At 43.3% G+C, this 26,189-nt stretch overlaps 1 protein-coding gene across 2 annotated transcripts in view; it reads left to right on the top strand.

The window, feature by feature from the left end:
• nup155 (nucleoporin 155) overlaps positions 1-26,189 on the top strand; it is a 213,449-nt gene that overhangs the window by 10,518 nt on the left and 176,742 nt on the right. The window contains exons 3-7 of one of the 2 annotated variants that reach the window (XM_072592775.1): positions 5,988-6,125; positions 7,532-7,628; positions 14,276-14,346; positions 14,750-14,842; positions 17,623-17,789. In XM_072592775.1, coding sequence (XP_072448876.1) covers positions 5,988-6,125; positions 7,532-7,628; positions 14,276-14,346; positions 14,750-14,842; positions 17,623-17,789 — 566 coding nt within the window. Of the gene's footprint in view, positions 1-5,987; positions 6,126-7,531; positions 7,629-14,275; positions 14,347-14,749; positions 14,843-17,622; positions 17,790-26,189 lie in introns of those variants that run through there. The other variant, XM_072592786.1, reaches the window with a different exon arrangement.

The raw sequence follows: 26,189 nt of genomic DNA, 5'->3' as shown, positions 1-26,189 counted from the left end.
GATATCATCCCTGATCAGCAATGCAACCTTCCTGCTTTTACTTCCCTCCCTGTCCTGAATTGAAGCATCTATATCCTGGAACATTTAGTTGCCAATCATGCCCTTCCTTCAACCAAGTCTCTGTGATTGCAATAACGTCATGCTCCCAGGCACCAATCCAAGCCCTAAGTTCATCTGCCTTACCCACTATACTCCTTGCATTAAAGTAGATGCACTTCAAGCCAACAGTTCTTTTGTATTCATCCTCTCCCTGCCTACCCTTCCCCTTATTAATGCTAATTTCATGATTCTTAGAGTCTCTAGTTTCCACCTCGCTGTCTACTTGTCTTCTCCTCTGGTTCCCAGCACCCTGCCACAGTAGTTTAAAACCTCCCCAACAGCAATAGCAAAAACTCCCCCAAGGACATTGGTTCCAGTCTGGTTCAGATGTAGGAGAAAGTGAGGACTGCAGATGATGGAGATCAGAGCTGAAAATTGCAGCAACACATTTTCAGCTTTGATCTCCAGCATCTGCAGTCCTCACTTTCTCCCCGAGCACCTGGGAGGCAACATACACCCGGGAGTCCCACTTTTGGCCACACTAACTGCCTATCTACTCCCCTTACAATAGAATCCCCATGACTATGGTCCTTTTTCCCGCCCTTTTGAACAGCAGTGTCTGCCACGGTGCCATGACCTTGGCAACTGCTGCCCTCCCCTGGTGAGCCATCTCCCTGACAGTATCCAAAAGGGTATACCTGTTTTGGAGGGAGATGATCGCAGGGGACACCTGCTCTGCCTTCCTACTCTTTTTCTGCCTTTTGGTCACCCATTCACTGTCTCCCTCAGCAATTCTAACCTGTGGTGTGACCAGTTCACTAAACGTGCTCTCCACGACCTCCTCAGCATCACGGATGCTCCACAATGAGTCCATCCACAGCTCCAGAGCTGTCATGTGGTCAAACAAGAGCTGCAGCTGGACATACTTCTTGCAAGTGTAAGATGCACATGCCATGGGTCTGAGATCCCCTGCTATTGTCAGCTTAGCTTTATATCAACTAACTAAAACCAAACAATGCACTTAAATATATGAAAAAGAAAGAATATAAGCCTTACCTTACAGAGTCTTTTTCTTCCAGTCAGAGGAGGGGGGTGGGATGGAGATACTAGATGTGTCGTACCTCTGGTTTAGCCGCTGCCCAAATATATACTAATTCCTTACCTTCCTGGTGCTCTCCTGGTCTCCGCCTCCGCTGTGTCTCCCGCTGCTCCCGGACAGGAAAAGGGGGAAAACTTACCCTTCCTGGCAGCCCTCGCTTCTCTCCTCGCCGCTCTGTAAAAATCATTGATGAAGGTGAAGGCGTGCTGGCTAGGCCATCCCTTAATTGCTCAAAAGACCGTTTGAGTCAGCCATTGGGGATCTGGAGTCACATAGTCCAGACCAGGTAAGGATTGGCTGTTTCCTTCTGAAAGATTAGTAAACCAGATGGGTTTTTCCACAATGGACTTATGGTCATCATTCATAGAGTCATAGAGATGTACAGCACTGAACAGACCCTTCGGTCCATGCTGACCAGATATACCAACCCAATCTAGTCCCACCTGCCGGCATCCAATTCATATCCATCCAAACCCTTCCCATTCAACTATCCATCAAGATGCCCTTTAAATGCTGAAGTAGTCTCCATCACTTCCTCTGGCATAACACGTACAACCCTCCGTGTGAAAAAGTTGCCCCTCCTATCTTTCCCCTCTCACCCTAAACCTATGCCCTCTAGTTCTGGACTCCCCACCCCAGGGAAAGGACCTTGTCTATTTACCCTATCAGTGTCCCTCATGATTTTATAAACTTCTATATGTCATCCATCGGCCACAGATGCTCCAGGGAAAACAGACCCAGGCTATTCAGCCTCTTCCTATTAGCTCAAATCCTCCAACCCTGGCAACATCCTTGGAAATCTTTTAGAACATAGAAAAGTACAGCACAGAACAGACCCTTTGGCTCACGATGTTGTGCCGAGGTTTAATCCTAATGTAAAGTAAAATAACTTAGCCTACGCACTCCTCAACTCACTGCTATCCATGTGCATGTCCAGCAGTCGCTTGAATATCCCTAAATGACTCTGCTTCCACCACCACCGCTGACAATGCTTTCACAAATCTCTGCGTAAAGAACCTTCCACTGATGTCTCCTCCATACCTTCGTCCTAATATTTTAAAATGATGACCCCTCGTGCCAGTCAATCCTGCCCTGGGGAAAAGTCTCTGGCTGTTGACTCTATCCAAGCCTCTCATGACCTTGTGTACCTCGATCAGGCCACCTCTCTTCCTCCTTCTCGCCAGAGAAAAAAGTCCGAGCTTATTCAATCTTTCTTCGTAAAGCAAGCCCTCCAGTCCAGGCAGCATCCTACTAAACCTTCTTTGCACCCTCTCCAAAGCCTCTGTATCTTTCCTATAGTAGGGTGACCAGCACTGTACACAATATTCCAAGTGTGGTCTCACCAGGGACTTGTAGAGCTGCATCAAAACCTTGCCTCTCTTTAACTCGATCCCCCTGTTAATGAAAGCCAAAACACCATATGCTTTCTTCACAAACCTATCCACTTGGGTGGCAACTTTGAGGGGTCTATACACTTGGACAGCAAGATCCGTCTGTTCCTCCACACTGCCAAGAATCCTGTCTTTAATCCTATATTCAGCATTCGAGTTCAACCTTCCAAAATGCATCACTTCACATTTATCCAGGTTGAACTCAATCTGCCATTTCTCAGCCCAGCTCTGTATCCTGTCTATGTTGCGCTGCAGCCTACAGCAGCCCTCGATACTATCAATGGAACCTCCAACCTTTGTGTCATCGGCAAATTTACTAACCCACCCCTCAACCTCCTCGTCCAAGTCATTTATAAAAATTACAAAGAGCAGAGGCCCAAGAACACAGCCCTGCAGGACCCCACTCACCACTGACCTCCAGGCAGAATACTTCCCATCTACAACCACTCTCTGCCTTCTATCAGCCAACCAATTCTGAATCCAGATACCCAAATCTCCCTGTATCCCATATCTCTTGACTTTATGAATGAGCCTACCATGGGGAACCTTATCAAATGCCTTGCTGAAGTCCATATTCACCATATCCACTGCTCGACCTTCGTCGACGTGTCTCGTCACCTCCTCAAAGAACTCAATAAGATTTGTGAGGCATGACCTGCCCCTCACAAAGCCATGCTGACTGCCTTTAATCACACTATGCTTTTCCAAATAGTCATAAATCCTATCCCTCAGAGTTCAATCCAAAATCTTGCTGACCACAGACGTAAGACTGACTAGTCTGTGATTGCCGGGGATTTCCCTATTCCCTTTCTTGAAAAGAGGAACAACATTTGCTTCTCTCTAATCATCCGGTACAACTCCCATGGAGAGTGAGGAAGCAAAGACCTTTGCCAGCGGCTTAGCAACCTCCTTTCTCGCTTCCTGGAGTAGCGTAGGATATATCTGGTCTGGCCCTGGGGACTTATCAGTCTTATTGATTGCCAAAATTTCCAGCACATCAACTTCATCAATCTTGATCTGTTCAAGCCTGTTTCCCAGCTCCTCAAAGTTTTGATTCACAACAAGGTCCCTTTTCTTAGTGAAAACCGAAACAAAAACACTAATTTAGGGCTTCCCCTATCCGCTCAGACTCCATGCACAAGTTCCCTCCGCTATTCCTGATCGGCCCTACCTTCTCCCTCATCATTCTCCTGTCCATCATGTATGGGTAAAATGTGAGTTTTGAGAAGATTTGTAGCTCGGGTTGAGGTTCTGGATGTAGGTTTGCTCACTGAGCTGGAAGGTTCATTTCCAGATGGTTGTTCACCCTCCTAGGTAACTTCTTCAGTGGGCCTCAGGCGAAACACTGCTGATAGTTCCAGCTTTTGTTTAAATGTTTGGGTTTCTTTGGGTTGGTGATGTCATTTCCTGTGGTGAAGTCACTTCCTGTTCTTTTTCTCAGAGCCTGGTAGATGGGGTCAAACTCTGTGTTTGTTGATAGAGTTCCGTTTGGAATGCTATGCTTCTAGGAATTTTAGTGCGTGTCTCTGTTTGGCTTGTCCGAGGATGGAAGTCTTTTTGTATCATGGTAGCCCACAAACCCACCAACACACTGAGAAACAAAGCTCACAATATGATAAATTTCAGTCCGAGTCAAATTCTGAAGCAGCGAATTTTATTGAAATGTTCTTGCAAGAAGGGGCGTCAATCAAGTAGGCACCCCGATCCACAAATTATTCTACAATTTATACAGTTTAATTCTTGGTACTTCACCATTTACCTCATTAGCCTTCAAATCTATCAATATTCCTTATTGTGTTGTGCCCCTGCCCAGCTGTGTTCTGCCCTTGTTTACTTCTCCCCCTACTCCAAGCCAGGCGACCCTCCCCTCTATAAGTGACTTGGGTCGCTTCAGTGCTGACATGAGGGAAATTCGCAGAACTTGGCATATCTTGATGTTCTTTTTCACCTTATCTATTTGTCTGTAACATCTTCCATTGTTTGCAGGCACGTTTCATTCTTGTATGCACATTTTAGCTAACTCAGAAGAAACTGTATCCTTTTACATAGTCTTCATTCGTGTATGCACATTTTAGCTAACTCAGCTCTTTGCTGAAACAATTGTACACTGATGTTAATAAGCAATTATGGTTGCAGAAGTAACACTGTTTTACCTATATCTCACAACACTAAAACAGCAGCTAATGAACTTGAAAGACCCTATACAGACAACAAGCAAAACTAATGTCATTTACAAAATACCATGCAAGGACTGTTACAAACACTACATTGGATAAACAGGCAGAAAACTAGCCACCAGGATACCTGAACACCAACTAGCTACAAAAAGGCATGACCCCCTCTCACTAGTATCCTTATATACAGATGAGGGAAGACACCACTTCGACTGGGACAACACATCCATCCTGTACTTCCCAACTCTTGTCTGATAGCATCATAATTTCCTTTTCTGAACCCTTTCAAGTTTCACAACATCTTTCTGATAGGAAGGAGATCAGAATTGCACGCAATAGTCCTGTACAGTCATAACAAGACCTCCCAACTCCTGTTCGCAATACTCTGACCAATAAAGGAAGGCATACCAAACGCCGCCTTCACTATCCTATCTACCTGCGACTCCACTTTCAAGGAGCTAAGAACCTGCACTCCAAGGTCTCCTTGTTCAGCAACACTCCCCAGGACCTTAAATTACATGTACAAGTCCTGCTCTGATTTGCTTTTCCAAATTGCAGCACCGCAATTATCTGACTTAAAGTCCTTCTACCAATCCTCAGCACATTGGTCCATCTGATTAAGATCCTGTTGTACTCACAGATAACCTTCTTCGCTGTCCACTGCACCTTCAATTTTCATGTCATCTGCAAACTTACTAACTATCCCTCCTATATTCACATCCACATCATTTATATAAATGACGAAAAGTAGTGAACCCAGCATTGATCCTTGTGGCACTCCACTGTTCACAGGCCTCCAGTCTGAAAGGTAACACTCCACCACCACCCTCTGGATGGGTATATGAATAGGAAGGGTTTGGAGGGGTATGGGCCATGTGCTGGCAAATGGGACCAGATTAGGTTGGATATCTGGTTGGCATGGATGAGTTGACTATGACCAGGCCTTTCTCATCTCTGAATAGGCCCCTCTCCTCTCTGATCAACCACAGCTTCTGAATGGCCAGCCCCTGTACCTCCTTGTTTGCCTCTCCCACTTCCCTGGTGAATCTTCCCCAGGGAACACAGGAACAAAAGCAGACCATTCAGCCCCTCAAGCCTGTTCCATTATTCAGTGAGATCATGGCTGATGTCCTGCTGCATACATGCATTTGGCCAGGACGACAAAAATTTTATGATATTCAGAAAAAAACACTGAGCACTCTGACAATTGGGATTAATTGTTGTGGGGAATGATCTCGGCTGAAGTGTTTGATGTTTTTCTCACCACTTTCTCTTCAATTACAGACAATCCATCTGTGTCTGGGATGGCTGACATGGATTATCCTCTCCAAGGACCTGGACTGCTATCGCTCCCCAGCCTCCCAGAGATCAGCCCTATTCGGAGAGTCCCCCTGCCCCCAGAATTGGTGGAACAGTTTGGACGTATCTTTTTGTGTTTGTAGATCAGGGAGTGAAGCACGATGTGGCATTTGCACTGCTGCTGGTGTATAGTAATAATGTGCAAAGATTAATAGTTGGTGTGTGTGTGTGTGTGTGTGTATGTGTGTGTGGAAGCTGCACTGGCTGTCAATCATCCGTGGTAGCAGCTTGTCCTTCTGCTTCATCTTTCAATGCTTGACCTTGCACTCATTCTTTACCTCACCAGGTGTCACATGCTCCCTCTCTCCTGCGCACACTCTCTCTTGTACTTGCATTGTCATGAATATAAATGATTTGGATGAGTCTATTGGAGGCATGGTTAGCAAATTTGCGATTGATACTAAAGTTGGTGTTGTGGTGGGCAATAAAGAAGTCTATGAGTACAACTTGGTCTTGATCAACTGGACCAATGGGCGGAGGAATGGCAGATGGAGTTTAATGTTAATCGTTGTAATTTGGTAAGGCAATGCAGGGCAGACACACGGTTAATGGTTGGGCAGTGTCGCCAAAGAGAGAGGCTTCAGGGTACAAGTACATAGTTCCTTGAAAGTGGTGTCACAGACAGATAAGATGGTGAAGAAGGCGTTTGGCACACTTGTCTTCATTGGTCAGAGCACTGATTACAAGAGTTAGATTGTCTTATTACGGCTGTACAATATATTGGTACGGCCACATTTGGAGCATGGCATGCAATTCTGGTCACCTTGCTCTATGTTATTAAAATGGAAAAGGTGCCAAGAATGTAACTGAGACTGGAAGCTTTGAGTTACAAGGAGAAACTGGATAGGCTTGGACTTTTCTCCTTGGAACATAGGAGGCTGAGTGGTGACCTTATAGAGATTTATAAAATCATGAAGGGCTTAGATAGGTGAATAGACAGGTTTTTTTTGGCTAGGGTATTTCCAAAATTAGAGGACATAGATAGAAGGTGAGAGGAGAAAGGGATATGAAAGGCAACGTTTTCACAGCGAGGTGCACTTATGGTCTGAGTGCAACACTTTAAAGAGATTTGGATAGATACACGGAAAGGAAAGGTTTGGGTGAAATGGGCAAAACTCAGACATTTGGGGCCAGTTCTGTTCAGGAAACCTGTTCAACATGCACAATCTGGGTCGAATGCCCTGTTTCTGTGCTGTAGACCTATCTGACTTCCTCTCCTGCATGTGCCCTCCCTCTCTTCCCCCTACAGGTGGTTGCTCCCTCCTGCGCTCGTGTTGTCTTTTTCTCCCCCACCATGTGTTCTTTCTGCCCACCCAAACCCCCTTCTGTCTTGCCCATGCGATCTTTCACTCTAGTGCATGCACTCTGTCACGTGTCACCCTCGGTCACTCTTGGGGTTCAGTGTCACTCCCGGGCATTCATGTCTTCTGCATCTTGGTGATTTAGTCAGTTCCTTACATCTGTTGCAGATATGCAATGCAATTGTATGATGGGGGTTTTCCCTGAAATTGGCAAGGCCTGGCTCACTATTGATAGTGACATCTTCATGTGGAATTATGAGGATGGGTAAGTAGAGCCCTCAGCAGGAATGGCCTATCTGTGGGCTTTGTTGGGTAGCTCGAGTCACAAATCACAAAGGAATGAAAGCCATGGAGCTGATATAATGTTTGTATTGGAGTTGGAATAATCCACAATAAGCAGTACAATTTGAGGAAGATAGCCCTGCTGCTGTACTCGAAACTGCCATGCTAGGAAGGCCAGCACGTCACTTTGCTTCCTCACCACCTGTTACATCTACATGCTTATTGTTAGTGAGAGGTGTGTGAGGAATCCAAAGTCTTGTTGCATGTCCTCCTTTCCAATCTATTGCCACAAGATAGTATTCCTTCCTGTTATTACTCCCAAAGAAGATAGTCCTGGTGTTGGGTGGTTTGAAACACATCAAGGTAGACAGGTCCCCACATCCTAAAGGGATTTATCTCAGAATACTGAGAGAGGAAATTGCTGAGGCCTTGTTGTGCCTTTGGTCACTGGTAATGAGGTTATTGGAGAAGATTCTTAGAGACGGTTTTTTCAGATTTGGAAAAACATGGACCGAGTAGTGACATGGTAGCTTGGCTTTGTATTGCGGAGGTTGTGACTCGAACTTGATTGAATTGTTTGAACAAGTGGCAAAAATGATTGAGTGCAGAATGGTGAATGTTGTCCACGTGGATTTTAGAAAGGCCTTTCACAAGCCAATATAAAAGGTGAAGTCACACGAAATCTGCAGTGAAGCTGGTAAGATGGATACAGAACTGACTTAGTCATAGAAGATAGTGGCGTTGGAAGGGTGTTTTTCTGACAGGAGATCTGTTACCACTGATAATCTGCAGGGATCAATGTTGAGACCCGTGTTGTTCGTAATACATATAACTGGTTTGAATGAGAATGTATGTGGCTTGTAAATTTGTAGATGACAAGAAGTTGGAGGGAGTTGCAGATAGCAACCGATTGTCAGAGGATACAGCAGGAGAAAGACAGGTTAAAAACAGTGGTGGAGAAATGGCAGGTGGAATTTAATCCAGATACAGGGCAATAAACTTTGGAAGGTCTGATGCATGAGGCAAGTATACAGTAAGTGGTAAAACGTTTAGAAACATGAACATACTGAAGGATCTATGCGTACAGGTCCACAGTTCCCCAAAAGTGGCAACATAACTGGATAAGATGGTCGAGAAGGCATATGGCATGCTTGCTTTCATTGATATACGCATTGGGAAGAAGAATTGGCAAGTTATATTGCAGCTCTATAGAACATTGGTTTAGACACAGTTAGAATGTTGTGTACAGTTCTGGTCTGAAAACGTGTTGCTGGAAAAGATTCTTCAGGAATCTTCCTGAAGAAGGGCTCATGCCCGAAACGTCGATTCTCCTGCTCCTTGGATGCTGCCTGACCTGCTGCGCTTTTCCAGCAACACATTTTCGGCTCTGATCTCCAGCATCTGCAGTCCTCACTGTCTCCTACAGTTCTGGTCGTCATGCTACTAGAAGCATGTGAATGCTTTGGAAAGCATGGTTTACCACAATGTTGCTAATACCTTCCAAACACAGGCAATTAGGAGAGATTGGACAAACTTGGTTTGTTTTCACTTGAATGTTAATGATAAGAGGTGACTGGATAGAAGTTTGCAAAATTATGGGAGAAATAGTTAAAATAGATAATTTGAGTTTTTTTCACAGGGTAGAAATGCCAATTACTAGGGGACAGAGGTTTAAGATAAAAAAGGAAAGATTCAAGAGCATATGAGAGGCAAGTTTTTATTTGCAGAGGATACTAAGTGCCTGGAATGTACAGCCAGATAAGGTGGGAGAGGCAGACACAAAGCAACACTTAAGAGGTATTTTGAGAGGTACATGAATAGGCAGAGTTGAAAATCACACAACACCAGGTTATGGTCTGACAGGTTTATTTGGAAGTTTCCAAATCATGAAGAGGCAGGGAATAGAGGGGTACGGATTACGTAGAGGCAAAAACTTTTTAGTTTAGAAAGGTGTCGTGTGTCAGCACCGACTTGGGCAGAATAGCCTATTTGTGCTGTACTGTTCTTTGTTCTGACCTTGCATTCATCCACATTGGGCACATGCATGGCAGATGTGGTACAGTCTCTGAGTTAAAGAAAAGAAGCAGGAAATTATAGGCCAGTGAGCCTGACATCTGTGGTGGGGAAGCTCTTGGAGAATATATGTGCATGCTTGGAAAAAAAATGACTAGCTAGTGACAGGTAGTGTAATTTTCTATGGGGAAGGTCACATGTCACCAACATGACTCAAGTTTTTGAAGAGCTGACAAAGATAATTGATGAGGGAAGGGTTGTGATGTAGTTTATATGGAATTTAGTACGGCATTTGATGAAGTCCCACATAGCAGTAAGAAAACTAAAATCACATGGGATTCGGGGTGAGCTAGCTAGATGCATACAGTACTGACTTAGTCAGAGAAGACAAAGGGTAGCGGTGGGAGGGTGTTTTTCAGAATGGAGACCGGTAACTACAGGTCATTCTACTACCATGAGTCAGTGGTGTTCCTCTGCAAAATTGAGCTATGGGAAACAGCTGTAGAAAATTGTGCTGTGGAACACAGATATACCCATTTAGCAGAAAGTTTGCGTTATGCAAACAACATCCACAATTCGTCAATCTTGTTGTGGCCAATTTTTGCTGACAAGACGCATATTACAGGGGAACTACCTGCAGTGGTGTTCCACAGGGTTTAGTCTTGGGTTCTCTATTTGTAGTATATATAAATGATGATCTGGAGGAAAATGTGGTCTGATTAGTAAGTTTGCAAGTGACATGAAGATTGGTGGAATGCTGACGATTGTGAGAGGATACAACACAATATAGATAGATTGGCAACTTGGATACAGAAATGGCACATGGAGTTTAATCCAGATAAATGTGAGGTGATGTGTTTTGGAGAATCAAAATTACGTGTGAATTATATTGTAAATGGCTGAACCTTTGGAACATTAGCGTACAGATGGATCTAGGTGTGCCTAAAAGTAACCACACAGGTGGCCGAGGTGATTTCGAAGGCATTTGGCATGGTTGCCGCCTTCGGCTGGGGCATGGAGTACATGACTAGGCAAGTCATGTTGCAGCTATATAAAACCCTTGTTAGGCTGCATTTGGAGCATTATGTGTAGTTTTGGTTTCCACACCATGAGAAGGATGTGGAAGCTTTGGAGAGAGTGCAGAGAAGGTTCATCAGGATGTTGCCTAGTCTTGAGGGTATTGGCTGTGAGGGAAGATTAAAAAGACGAGGATTGTTTTCACTAGGAAGACGGCGGCTGAGAGAGGAAATCTGATGGAGATTGTAAAGATTTTGGGGAAGATTTGTACCTTAGGCTGTAGATTGGGTTGTAAGTTTGCTCGCTGAGCTGCTGGGTTTGTTATCAGACGTTTCGTCACTATGCTAGGTAATATCAGTGAGCCTCCAGTGACGTGCTGGTGTTCTGTCCAGCTAGTTGTTTCTGTGTCTTGGTTTGTTGTGGTGGGTGACCAGTTCTGTTTCTGAGAGGTTGGTAAATGGAGTCCAAATCAATATGTTTGTTAATGGAGTTCTGGTTTGAATGCCAGACCTCTAGGAATTCCCGTGTGTGTCTTTGTTTAGCCTGTCCCAGGATGGATGTATTGTCCCAGTCAAACTGGTGTCCCTCTTTGTCAGTGTGTATGGATGTCAGTGATATTTGGCCATGTCTTTTGGTGGCTAGTTAGTGCTGATATATCCTGGTGGCAAGTTTCCCGCCCACTTTGATGCACTCCTTGCAGGGTATTTTGTTCTGCTGGCTCTGGGTAAGGGGTCCTTTAAATTCATCAGCTGTTTCAGTGTGGTGTAAATTGGGCCACCATGACGCTTCGGGGTTGGTGTAATCCGGTCTTCATCTGAGATGTCTTTAATGTATGGTTGGGTGGCTAGAATCTCTGGGCATGTTGCATCTTCCTGTTTAGGTGTCCCTTGCAAAAATCGATAGACTGCACTTCTTGGTTAACTGTTGTTCCTGAATACACTCTATCGGTGCTTTCCTTGGCTTCTTAGTTCCTGGGTGCTGCATTGTGTTGTGGCCTCATTTAAATTATGACCTGATGCAGTTCCATTTGTGGATGTTGGGATGGTTGCTCTTGTAGTTGAGTATCTGGTCAGTGTGTGTGACCAAGATGAAGAAAAGACTAGCCCGACAAGAAAAACTATCCAAGCTCTCTCTCAGCAATGAGATGTGCAACTCTGAGACAGGGATAAAGAACTGTTTGACCAACCACACTCAGACATTGAAACAGCCATCTGAGTATGAGGGATGATCTTCAACCACAGGGATGTGAATTAAAAGGATTTCCTAGCAGCAGAGGCATCCATCCTGAAAGACAATGGACTTAGGGAAGAAACCCAGCAGGCCATCAGACAGTCAGGAGCCCCAATACTAAACAGTAAGAAAGAAGGTAACATCCTCAACACACTGGAAAGGAAAGCCCTGGAAGGACTCAGAAAAGGCAGAAATATTGTAATCCTACTGGCAGACAAAGGACGTGTGACTGCTGCCCTGAACAGAACACAGTACATTGAAAAAGCAAACATACTACAGTAACCCCCCCACGTAGTCTTGGGGGATACATTACAGAACCTACTGCTGATGAGTGCCAACCCATTCATTTAAATGGGAAGCGTGTCTCCTCGGCAGTCTCCTGGTCCCTAGAACATTCCTTTTTATATGTACAGGTTGCAGTAACAGCGGGTAACTGAAACTCCGGTAACCGGACCCACAGATACGGGAGTTGCCTCATATAACCATTGCTGACACCTACCAATAGGTGGCATTGGACCCGATTCCACAGTTAGTAAACCACAGTTAGCAGCCCTGAGGCAACTATACAAGACAGGTGAAATTAACAAGACAAACCTCCAAAGAATGAAACCTGAAGGTTCCAGCACACCCTGTTTCTATGGTTTACCAAAAGTACATAATCAAGGCCCCCCCCCCTCTCAGACCCATAGTCTTACTTTCTGGCACACCAACCAAAAGGCTAGCAAAGGAACTGCAAAGCAAACCCATACCAGCAGAATGAATGTCATACACAAAATACCCAGCAAGGACTGCAACAAACATTACATTGCACAGACTGGCAGGAAACTAGCCACCAAAGACATGACCAACTATCACTGATATCCATACATACAGATGAACAGGGACAGCAGTTTGACTGGGACAGGCTAAACAAAGACATGGCGGGAATTCCTAGAGGCCTGGCATTCAAACCGGAACTCCATCAAGAAACACATCGATTTGGAACCCATTTATCAACGTCTCAGAAACAAAACTGGAAATGATATCACTTACCACAACTAACCAAGACACGTAAATAGAAAGTGAGACAGAACACAAACACTTCACCAGAGGTTCACTGATGACGTTACCTAGCATTATGACAAAATGCCTGAGAACAAATCCACTAGCTCAGCGAGCAAACTTGCAACCAGAGATCTATAAAATTATGAGAGGCCTAGCTAGGCTAGATACTCAGCAGCTTTTTCCCAGGGTTGAAGTTTCAATTACAATGGGGCACAGATTCAAGGTGAGAGGGGTAAAGTTTGAGGGAGTTGTGCGACAGAAGGTTTTCACATAGAGTGGTAGAAGCCTGAAACGTATTGTCAGACGAGGTGGTGGAAGTAAGCACGCTGGCGACATTTAAGATAGTGACATGAATAGGGAGGGAATAGAGGGATTATGGACCGAATAAGGGCAGAAAGTTTGTTGTTTAGTTAGGGCATAATGATCGGTAGAGGCTTCTGTGCTGAAGGGCCTGTTCCTGTACTGTACTTCCCTTTTGTTCTTTTGTATCCAAATCTGAAAGCACCTCTGCATAATTCATCCTCCCACCCAGCTTTGTGTCATCTTCAGATGTGAAGATATTGCATTTCATTTCCTCATCTTGTGGACAGTCAGGGTCCAAGCACTGCATTAACCATTGGTCACTGGCTGCCACTTAACAAGTAACATGTTCATTCCTACACTGTTTCCTGTCTCCCAGTTAATTCACAGTCTATTTCACCCTTGGCCTCCAATCTCATGAGCTGTTTAAAGTATATTGTATATGCTTATCTCTTATGTGGGACTTTATTGAATGCCTTTATTGAACCATATCTGCTCCTCTCCCCATCCAAATCAACTCCATGAATTAAAGCCTCACAAAATTCCAGTTGATTTGGCAAACATAATTTCCTGAAGTAAATTCATGCTGTTTTTGTCCAATCCAATCACTGTTTTCTAAATGCTCTGCTATTGAATCTTTTTGACAAACTCCAGAATTTTGCCCGTTACCAATGTCAGACTGCCTAATTTATCATTCATTTTCTATTCTAAAATTATTTTAAAGTAGTGCAATTACATCGGTTACTTTCCAAACCATGGGAACTGCAGAGTTTGTAGAATCTTGAAAGAAGACCAGCAACACATCCATTACTTCTCAGGCCACTTCCTCAAGTGAACTGTTTTCTGACACTACAGCCCATTTGGTTTAGGTAGGCTGACAGCTTTGTGGTCGCGCTGGGACAGGGCAACTGTACGAGGCGGAGGTCTATGTGCAGCAAAAGCATCTGCATGAAATAATGGTGTTGTGTGGCTTTGTCTATCAATATGTGTCTTTATCTTCAAGTTCATTTATTGCTTTATTTTCAGGGGTGATTTAGCTTATTTTGATGGACTGAGTGAAACGATTCTTTCGGTGGGACTGGTAAAACCCAAAAGAGGTAAGTCACCTGTTCTGATCCCAGATTCTGAGGAGCACAGCCAGATATCAGAAAACTGCTTGTCATGTTTGTAATCCACAACCAGAACAGTTGTTTACCTGGAGTCTAAGTTGATTCTATGTAACTCTGTCATAGAAGCATGGATTGAGAGTTTATTACTCTCCTTCTATGGTGATGTTGAGTATGTGTTCCTATTTATGGGTACAACTGGAGATCGCTGCTCAGGACAGAGCAATGGACTGAACACTGCTGCTTGTGATGAAATCTGTGACAAAAGTGGATCCAGTTTGATGATTTGCTGTGAATGTACTTGAAATAATCTCTTTTAGATGCTGGAGATCCTGACATTAGGTCCATTGCCTCTATTCAGCATTGTAATGAGAATTCTAATTTGTGTTTCTAGGTATATTCCAGCCTCACATCCGCCAGCTACTTGTACTGACCACTCCTGTTGACATTGTGATTCTTGGCGTCAGCTTCACCAATTCTCAGACAGGTGCACAAATCATTTCAAATCTTTCAATGGAGCACTGGCTTTTGTATTCTAATCTTTAACTTCATTCAGTTCTGAACACTGCATTTAAGGAAGCATGTGAAGGTATTAAACAAAATGCAGAGGATATTCACCAGAATAGTTCTAAGGTGAACAATTTCAGTTCTGTGGACTGATTGGGGAAGCAGGGAGAGAAGGAGATTTGATTCAAAATCATGAGGGATCCAGGCAGAATTCTTGGGAAGAAACTGTTCCTATTGTTGGAAGGATCTAGAAGCAGACAAAAGCAATTTAAGATCATTGGTGGTTAGAGGAACAGCAACAGGAGAAAAAAAACTTTTCCATAGTCCATGGTTAGGGCCTAGAATGCACTGCTTGACAGATAGGTTCAAATGCAGTTTGTAAATGGAAATGGGATCATTATCTGAAGGGGAAAACTACTTGCAGAGCTCAATGGAAAAGGCTGAGGAATGAAAGCAACTGCACTCCTTTTGCAGAGAGCTGCAAAGGAGATGGGCTGAATGGTCTCCTGTAACTTGCGTAATCCTCTGAGTTTCAGCTATTAAAAAACCTCTAGTTAAACTTGGGAGAGCCAGTGGCGTAATGGTATTAACATTTGACTGTTAATCCGGAGACCCAGGTGATGCTCTGGGTTTCTGAGTTCAAATTCCACCACTGCAGAGAGTGAAATTTCAGCTGAATGGAAATCTGGAATTAAGAGTCAAATGATGACCATGAATCCATTGGTCGAGAGTATGGTGCTGGTAAAACACAGCAGGTCAGGCAGCATTAGAGGAGCAGGAGCCTGAAAAACCCATGGTTCGTGAGTTTTGAGAAGATTTGTAGCTCAGGTTGAGGTTCTGAATGTAAGTTTGCTTGCTGAGCTGGAAGGTTTGTTTTCAGACGTTTCGTCACCATACTAGGTAACATCATCAGTGAGCACTGGTGGTATGGCCTGCTTTTTATTGATGTGTTTAGGTTTCCTTGGGTTAGTGATGTCGTTTATGGAGTGGTGTTTAAAAATTATAAGCAGATCCTCCCAAAGTGAAGTTTGGAAACATTTTACACATACTTGTAGTGGTTGAAGAATGGCACTTCGCTGTGAACGGCAATCGATAATTACAGCTGATATATTTATTGGACATTCAGATACTATGCATAATCCAGTCAGGAACTTTAAACAACTCCCGATAATGAAATAACCGTTCTCTTGGTAGTCCTAAACCATCTCCCCATTCTCAGGAGCAACTGTTTTACACATCCTGGTTCAGCCAAGACTTTTGCAAATTGCCCAAAACTGAAACTAAAGCATTTTTACCCAGAAATGGGTGTTTCTCCAAACTCGGAAAGAAACAATTTAATAATCTTTAAATTGAAAGTCTAATGCACTGCACTATTTATTTCATACAATCATAGACAATATAAATAAAACCCAATTACTCTCATTATTGTGTGTCTCCAAAACCATTAAAGTAAATCACCATGGCTGTAGAGATACTTCCAAGTTAATCATTAAACCTCTTCAGAGAATCCATGTGCCACTTCCTCAAAATCCAAACATCTGAAATGTATAATATTACCATATATTTTAATTGTACCTTACAGCAGAATGATTAGTTGTTAAACTTGAAGACCGATATTGATGGGTTTCTATTTTCCAAAAATATTGAAGGCCGGGTTGATGTGTGGAGTTAGCTGATCTTTTTGAATAGGGAAACACACTCAGGAGGACTAAATGGCCACTCTTCTGTTCTAAACTTTAGATTATTGGAAGGGAATCACTGTGGGCTGTTGGGTTCTGTTTAAGAACTCGAGATGCAGAGTTCTCTGCACATGTCGTGCACCAGTAATTACCTGTTTGCCTTGGGTCATAGAGTCAGGGAGAGCTACAGCACAGAAAACGACCTTTGGCCTGTTGTGCACCAGTCAAAAAAAAAATCCAGCAATTTTAATCACATTTTCCAGCACTTGAGCCATAACCTTGGCACCACAAGTGCACATGTAAATATTTCCCAGGTGAAAACGTTTTTCGGCATGTCTCTTCTAAGCCTTCTGTCCCTTACCTTAAATATGTGCCGCTGGTCATTGATCCCCCCCACCAAAGGATAAAGTTTCTTCCTATTTACCCTATTTATGCCTTATAATGTTATACATTTCAATCGGGTCTCCTCTCAATCTCTTCTGTTTTAGGAAGGCAATCCTAGTATGTCTAAAATGAAAACAGAAATTGCTGGAGAAACTCTATTACTATGAAGGCATCATGGTGGCTCAGTGGTTATCAGGCTGTCTCAAAGTACCAGGGTCCCAGGTTCGATTCCAGCCTTGGGAAGTTTGCGTGTTCTCTCCGTATCTGCATGGGTTTGCTCCGGGCACTCTGATTTATTTGCCACAGTCCAAAGATGTGGTAGTTTGATGTACAGTATTGGCCAAGGTAAATGTGGAGTTGCAGGAATAAGATAATGGGCTAGGTCTGGGTGGGATGCTGTTCGGAAGATTGGTGCAGACTCGATGGGCCTCTTTCTATGACTCAGCAAATCTGGTAGCATCTGTGGAATGAAAGCAAAGTCAATGTTTAGGATCCAGTGAATCTTCGTCAGAACTGTTTGTCCAATCTCTGTCTGTAACTAAAACTGTTGAGGCAACATCCTGGTAAATCTCTTTGGTACCCTCTTCACTGCTATCACAACCCTTCTATAATGTGGCTATTAGTGTAGCTTTGTGGAAAGCAAAGCTAAAATGATATTTTATTATATCTGCAATTATTCACTTGTTGTTTTCTTTAGGGCTGGGAATCCTAAGTGACAACATATGTGGAGGGATGCAACTCCTGCCAGATCCTCTGTACTCCATTCCCACAGACAATACCTATCTGCTGGCAATCACTGCCACAGATACTGGCCGTATATTCCTGGCTGGAAAAGATGGTTGTCTGTACGAAGTTGCCTATCAGGTAATTTCTTTTCTTGTTGCTCTCAGCCATTGCTACATTGTAGTTTATAATTGCAAATGACACGAAAATAGGTGCTATCATGGATAGTGAGGAAGGTTATCAGAAATTACAAAAGGATTTTCATCAGATGGACAAGTGCACTGAGAAATGGCCAGTGGAGTTTAATACAGCTAAGGATGACGTCTTGCATTTTGGAGAGTCAAATCAAGATAGGAGTTTCATGGTGAATGGTAGGGCCTTAAGGAGTGTAGTGGTACAGAGGGACCTTGGATTTCAGTTTCACAGTTCTCTGAAAGTGGAGTCCTAGGTAGACAGGGCAGTGATGAAAAATGTCATGCTGGAAAAACACAGCAGGCCAGGCAGCATCCGAGGAGCAGGAGAATAGACATTTTGGGCATAAGCCCTTCTTCGGGAGTGAGGCTGGTGTGCCAAGCGGGCTGAGATAAAGGGTACGGGGCAGGGAATTTGGGGGAGGGACGCTGGTAATACGGGGAAGGGGCGCTGGGAAAATGGTAGATGGAAGGAGGTGAGGGTGAAGGTGATAGGCTGGAGAGGGGGTGGGGGCGGAGAGGTTAGGAAGAAGATTGCAGGTCAAGAGGGTGGTGCTGAATCCGGGGGTTAGGACTGAGATAAGTAGATTCATCCCGTAGATTTCTCCAGCTTCCTCATTCCCCCCCCCCCACCTTATCTCAGTCCCAATCCCCGGATTCAGCACTGTCCTCTTGACCTGCAGTCGTCTTCCCGACCTCTCCGCCCCCACCCCCTCTCTGGCCTCTCACCCTCACCCTCACCTCTTTCACCTATCGTATTCCCAATGCCCCTCCCCCAAATTCCCTCCCCACTACCCTTTATCTCAACCTGCTTGGCACACCAGCCTCATTCCTGAAGAAGGGCTTATACCCGAAATGTCGATTCTCCTGCTCCTCGGATGCTGCCTGGCCTGCTGTGTTTTTCCAGCACAACATTTTTCAACTCTGGTACTCCAGCATCTGCAGTCCTCACTTTCTCCTAGACAGGGTAGTGATGAAGGCTGTTGGTACACTGGCCTTCATCAGTCAGGGCATTGACTTTAGAAGTTGGGAAGTTAGGTTGCAGTTATACAGGACGTTGGTGAGACCGCACTTGGAGTATTGTGTTCAGTTTTGGTCACCTTGCTATGGGAAGGATGTTATTATACTAGAAAGAGTGCAGAAGAAATTTACAAGGATATTGCCAGGACTCAGTGGTTTCAGTTATAGGGAGAGGTTGGACAAGCAAGGACTTTTTTTTTCTTTCAAGCATAGGAAACTGAGGGGTGGGGGGGGCTGCGTGGGGGAAGTCTTAGAAGCATATAAAAATCATGAGAGGCCCAGATAGGGTGAATGCACTCTGCTTTTCCCAGGGTGGGGAATCGAAGACGAGTGGGCATCAGTTAAAGGTTAGAGAGGAAAGAGTAAAAGTGAACCTAAGGGGCAACTTTTTTACGCAGAGGGTAGTACGCATATGAAATGAGCTGCCAGCAGAAGTGGTTGAGGCAAGTATATTAACAGCATTAAAAAGGCATTTGGACAATTACGTGGATAGGAAAGGCTGAGAAGGACACTGGTCAAGTGCAGTGAAATACCGTTAGTGTGGATAGCAATTTTGGTCGGCATGGACCAGTTTGGGCTGAAGGGCCTCACTGTGCTGCAGGACTAAAGTGTGTATTGCCCTCATAGAGAGTAAGGCTGGGGAATTAATCATGAAACCAAGGAGTGAACAGACTTCGTGTCTGCCTTCATGTTTAAAGAACCAGTAATGCACCAAGAATACTTAAACGTTATGAAGTAAAAGGGAAGAGAGAAACTTAAACCAGAAGAAATAGACACAGGATTCGGTCATTTGACCCCTTGAGCCTTCTCCTCCATTTTACAACCCATTCCCTGTCATCCTTGATTCCCCTACTGATCAAGAATCTACTTATTACAGTCTGAAATATCCTCAAGGGCTTTGTCCCCGTGGGTCTCTGAACAAGGAACTGTCAAGACTCAGCCCTCGGAGAGAAGTTCCTCCTCACCTTAGTCTTATATTGGTGCCCCTTTATCCTGAGACTGTGCCTTCTGATTCTAAACTCTCCCATAACGGTAATATCTTCTCAGCATTTACCCTGTCAAAGCCATAAGAATCCGATACGTTTAAAAAGTCTGAAACAATTGCCAGCACCAGGGAAAATGTGAGAAAAGTAGAAGAATATAAGGCTGATAAGTCCTTGTGTGCTACAATATTGATGATACATGGGAGCAGGAGTAAGCAATTCCGCTCTTGGTGCCCACTCCACCATTTGTTGCAATCTTGGCTGATTTGGTTATGGTTTCAACTCCATTGGCCCAACAGGCTCAATTCAGACTCCCTTGCCTATCGAAATTTTTATCAAATTCACTCTTGAATATATTCAGTGACTCAACTTCCACTGTTTTCTGAGGAAGAGACTTCCACAGATAACTAAGGTTTGGAGAAGAACATTCACCTCTATCTTATAAGGGAGACCTCTTATCCTTTAGTTTGCCCCTTTGTCCTTGGCCATCCAATGAAAGGAAACATTCTTTTAGAATCCACTCTGTCGGGTTCCCTCAGGATCTTATATGTCTCAATAAGAGCAGTTCTCGTTTTTCTAAACTCCAGTAGAAGCAGGCTCAGCCTGTACAGCCTTTCCTCCGAAGATAACCTGCAGTGTCCTACAGTCCTGTTCTGATCTACTATTGTCTGTTCTTAAAAATATACCAAAACTGCACAAAGCCAGATATAATCTCACTGATGCCCTAAACAAGTGTCGCAAATGAACGTACTTCTGTATTCCATTTCTGTTGCTAAAAGTAAGGATGACTGGCAGAAAAGCGAGTACACATTAAATGGAGTTATTTTAGATTGGCAGCATTCAGCAAATGGTTGGAGCTGGGCTTTTAACTTTTTACAATTTATAGCCATAACTTGGTTGAGGAGATTGAAGGTAGAGTGGTTTAATTGATATATGACACAAAGATAAGTTGGAAACTGTGTTGTGAAATTGACATAACACAGCCAAAGACCGACATAAACAAGTTCAGTGAATGGGCAAAAAATCTGATTGATGAAGTAAAATGTGAACTTGTTCACTTGAGTGGGAAGAATAAAAAAAACTCTTTAATGTTCATGAGGTGTACTGGGATCTGGATGTTTTCATTTGAGTCATAAAACGTTAGTTTGTGAATGCTTCATGTAATCAAGAAGGTGAATGGGATACGAGCCTTTATTATGGTAGAAGTTTTACATAAAAGTAAGGATTTTATCCTGCAGTTATATAGAGCATTGGTGAGATGACATCTTGAATCTGGATGTAGTTTCGTTATTTAAATAAAGAATTGAGGCAGATGGGTTTTTCTAGGTTAACACATAGAATGAGTGGGTTTTCTGATTAGGAAACATTGGACAAAGCCGGGCCTATTCGCTAGAGTTAAGGAGAATAGGGGATGATTTGATTAAAGTTGAGAAAATCTTGAATGGCCTTGTCAAGGTGGTCAGGGAAGGGATGTTTTGACTTGTGGGTGAGTTCAGAAATAAGGGCATTGCTTTAAAATTGAAGGATGTACTTTTAAGACAAAGACCAGGAAATTGTTTCTCCAAAGGTCATGTGATATTGGAGCTCTACCTCAAAGTTCTGAAAGTGATACTTGGATATTTTTAACATGGGGAGTGGATAAATTCCTGTTTGGCAATCGGAGGTAATTAGGCGGAGATTGGAATGTGGAGTACAGTCAAACTCGTCATGATCTCTGTGGATGATGGAGAGACTTAAGGGGTCAAATGGCTGACTTCTGCTCCTATTTCGTAAGTTTGTATCAAGGATTGAAAAACAAATAAAAATTTGTCCTACTCATGGCAGGTCCTGACCAATTTCAAGAAGTTATCTAACTATCTTCCTTTGATATTAATGACATAATTATCTCTGAGTTTCCCACTATCATAAGCCTGGGGGTTACCATTGACCAATAACTGAACAGAATCTGGACTGATGATAGAGGGAGGCAGTGGCATCATGGGAATGTCACCGGTCAAGTAGTCAAGAGGCACAGGCTAATATGACAAAAACATGTTTGAATCCCATGATGTCAGCTAATGGGATTTCAATTCAATTAATTAAGATCTTCATGTTTTTGAATTCAAAAACATTCTGGAGTATAAAGCTAGGCTCAGTTTTATGGCACGTTACTATCATTGGTTGTTGAAGAAACCCACCTGCTTCACTAATGTTCTTCAGGAAAGGAGATCTGCTGTCTTGGGTGGTCGGCCTACATGTCATTCCAGGTTCTCAGCAAGGTGGTAGAGTTGTAACCTCCTGGTGATTGGGAAGCTATTGGAGAGAATTCATGGGGATAGGATTTACCTGCATTTGGAAAAGCACGGCCCAATTCGGGACAGTCAGCATGACTTTATGCGGGGCAGGTCATTCTTATTAACTTGATTGAAATTTTTGAGGAGAGGATGAAGGTGATTCATGCGGGTAGAGCCAGTGGGTATTGTCCAGATGGATTTTAGTTTGGCTTTCAACAAGGTCCCTCTAGATTGGCTCATCCAGAAGATGAAGATGCATGGGATCAATGGTGACGTGACTGTATTGATTCAGAACTGGCTTACCAATAGAAAGCAGAGGGTAATGGTAGAAGGGTGTTTTTCTGGCTAGAGATCTGTGATTAGTGATGTTCTGCAGGGATTCATACTGGTACCTCTGCTGTTTGTGATGTATGTAAATAACCTGGATCAAATGGAGTTGGGTAGATGAATAAGTTTGCAGACAATACAAAGATTGGTGGAGTTGTGGATAATGTAGAAAGTTGTCAAAGGATATAATAGGATATAGATCAATTACAAATATGGTCCGAGAAATGGCAGGTGGAGTTTAATCCAGGCAACTGTAAGGTGCTGCACTTTGGGAGTTCAATGTTAAGGGCAAGTATACAGTTAATGGCAGGACTCTGAACAGCATTGATGTACAGGAGGATTTTAGGGTTCAAGTCCATAGCTCCCTGAAAGTGACCATGCAGGTGTTAGATGGTAAAGAAGGCATATACCTTGTTTGCCTTTATTGATTGGGGAAATTGAGTACAAAAGTCAGTATGTCATTCTGCAGCATTTATTAGACTGTGGTTCGGCTGCCCATAAGACTATTGCACTGAATTCTGATTGCCACATGACAGAAAGGATGTGGCTGTTTTGGAGAGGGTTCAGAAGAGGTATATCAGGATGCTGCCTGGATTAGAGGATATGAGCCATAACGAGAATCTAGAAAAGCTCAGGTTGTTTTCTTTGGAGCACCTGAGGCTAAGGGATGACTTGATAGAAATCTATAAAGTGATGAAATGTACAGATAACGTTGATGGTCAGAATCTTTTTCCCAGAATTGAAATGTCGAAAGCTAGAGGACATGCATTTAAGCTGAGAGGGAGCAAGTTCAAAGGAGATGACGGGACAAATTCTTTTAGACAGAATGTTGGAGTCTGGAACCTGATGCTAGGGGTGGTGATGGAGGCGGGTAAGATAGGGGTGTTTAGATAAGCAAAGGCATATTCAAAGAATGGAAGTATGGAACAAGATAAAGCAGAAGGAATTAGTTTAATTTGGCGTCATGTTTGGCACAGCACTATGGGCCGAAAGGCCTGTTCCTGTGCTATATTGTTTTATGTTCCATGTTACCTTTGAAATGACCGAGCAACCTGCTCAGTCCAAGGGTAAGCAGAATTGGGCTGAGAGGTGGCAAGTGGCGTTCATGCAGACAAATGTGAAGTGATTCACTTTGGGAAGAATAACAAGGAGGCAGCATATTGGGTCAATGAAAAGATTCTTGATGGTGTGGATGTGCAAAGGGATCTTGGTGTTCATGCACATAGATCCCTGAAAGGTGCCACCCAGGTTGATAGTGCTGTTCAGAAGGCATATAGTGTGTTAGATTTTATTGGTAGAGGAATTGAGTTCTGGGGCCGTCATGTCATGCTGCAACTTTACAAAACACTTGTGCAGCCTCATTTGGAATATTGTATACAGTTTTGGTCACCTCTTTACAGGGAGGATGTGGAAGCATTGGAAAAGGGGCAGAGGATTTACCAGGATGTTGCCTGGTCTGGAGGGAAGATCTGATGAGGAAAGGCTAAGCGACTTGGGTCTGTTCTCATCGGAGAGAAGAAGGCTAAGAGGGGATTTAATAAAGACATGCAAGATGTTCAGAGGATTAGATAGGGTGGACAGTGAGAGTCTTTTTCTTCGGATGATGACATCAGCGTGTGCGAAGGATCATAGCTACAATTTGAGGGGTGATGGATTTAAGACAGATATCAGAGGCAGGTTCTTTACTCAGAGAGTGGTAAGGGTGTGGAATGCCCTACCTGCTAATGTGGCTGAGTTAACTACATTAGGGGCATTGAAACAGTCCTTGGATAAGCACATGGATGATGATGGGATAGTGTCGGGGGATGGGCTTAGATTAGTTCACAAGTTGGCGCAACATCGAGGGCCAAAGAGCCTGTTCTGCACTGTATTGTTCTATGTTCTAAGGGTAACTAGGGATGGGCAGCATACTTGGTTTACAAAAGGGTGTAGACACAAATCAGGAGACTAGAGGCCAGTTAGTTTACCGTCTGTCGTGGGAAAACTGTTCAAACCTATTATCAAAGAGATTAAAGCAGGGCACTGAGATAAATGCAAGGTAATCAGGCAGTTAATGTTATTAGTAAAAGGGAAATCATGCTGAGAAGTTCTTCGACCAAGTAATATGTGCTGTGGATAACCCATTCAATGCACTGTGCTTTGGATGTCTTTAAGGTAATGTACCACATCAGAAGTTGATGCAGAAACTACAGACTCAAGAGGTAACATATTGGCATAGGTAGAATTTTGGCTCATGAACAGAATAAAAAGAATAAATAAAGAATAAAAACAGAATAAATAAGTGGATATTATGCTTGTTAGCAAGATGTAACAAGTGCTATGCACTCACATTTATATGCATGGCTGAACTTCTTATAATGTACGGAACTACCTTTTTGATATTCAGTAGTCAAGTTAAAAGGTTAGTAAGATAGCTGACACACCTGACCGATGGACAATTATTGGTTAATCACCTGGAGTCTGAAGAGATCCTCAATAGGTTTTGATTGCTTTTGAGGCTTAACTGCTGTGAGTCATCTCAACTCATTTCCGGTCTGTTTAAGAGATGGTCTGTTGAAAGCATATAATCAGTAAGCTTTGCACAGCCAAGAAGGAGAGCTCTAATTCTGAATAAGGCACAGTCCAAATGAGAATATAGTTTGGGGATTTGAAAGGTATCGTGGGAACTTGGTGTAAAGGGAAGAGACGCTTTTTGCTTTGGGGGCCTAACAGAAAACAAAGGGACGTTGCAGGATAGCTGTGAGTTCATTCGTAATAACTGCTCATAAAATGATAAATAATAGGTTACTTTTAGATTGGTTAAATAAGATTAATATTTACAGGTTACAAACAAAAGGACCTGTAGCAAATTTTTAATAACAAATTAAGGACTCTGAATAAAATAAGAATGTGTTAAGTTCTTTTTTTCTGAGAACCTTACACACTTGATATAACTGCAACACACCAACTTGTGTGAACAAGCAAAATTTATTAAGCACAGCACAATACAAGCTGTAGAGAAACTCTTAACACTCTTTGCCATGCTTGTGAATTATGTCGAAAGGTCTCTCTGAACAAGGAAACAGTTCTTCCTTTATACAAAAACTTTACAACAGTCAGTAATGTCCACAAGACAGCCCCTAGCCACTCCCTCACAGTCACATGCCACTCAAAACTCAGTGCAGTGACCACCTCACCTCTACAAACAATGTCATGCAAATCATCCTTCAATGGCCACATCTGATGTGAGTTTTGTTTTTGTAACTATAGGGGAGTAGTCAAATTCCAACTCTAATGTTCTTATTGATTTCTGAATAGGGGATGATGATGCAAATGACTCTGAATGGCAAGGGAATGGGTGAGGTCTGCAGATTCTGGAGATCAGAGTCAAGAGTGTGATGCTGGAAAATCACAGCAGGTCAGGCAGCATCCAAGGAGCAGGAGAATTGATGTTTCGGGCAGGAGCCCTTCATCAGGAAACATGTCTGATGAAGGGCTCCTGCTCGAAATGTTGATTCTCCTGCTTCTCTGATGCTGCCTGACATGCTGTGCTTTTCCAGCACCACACTCTCGACACATGGCAAGGGAATGGCCATGTAAGTAGCTGTGAATAACAGGAGATGATAATGTAATTTTCTTACAACATATCTATAAGTAAGAGGCATTCCACCCTAGCCTCAGGACATCCAATTTCCTGCAAGTCAGCAGAGCAAGTTAACTCTTTAATATCACAGATGGAGGGTCAGGTGATGTGTTGTACCTGCATGG

The sequence above is a fragment of the Chiloscyllium punctatum genome, chromosome 2 (assembly GCF_047496795.1).
Source record: "Chiloscyllium punctatum isolate Juve2018m chromosome 2, sChiPun1.3, whole genome shotgun sequence".
NCBI classification, from domain to species: domain Eukaryota; kingdom Metazoa; phylum Chordata; class Chondrichthyes; order Orectolobiformes; family Hemiscylliidae; genus Chiloscyllium; species Chiloscyllium punctatum.
Note: the sequence above shows the minus strand (reverse complement) of the source record. Positions and strands in the feature narration are given on the sequence as shown.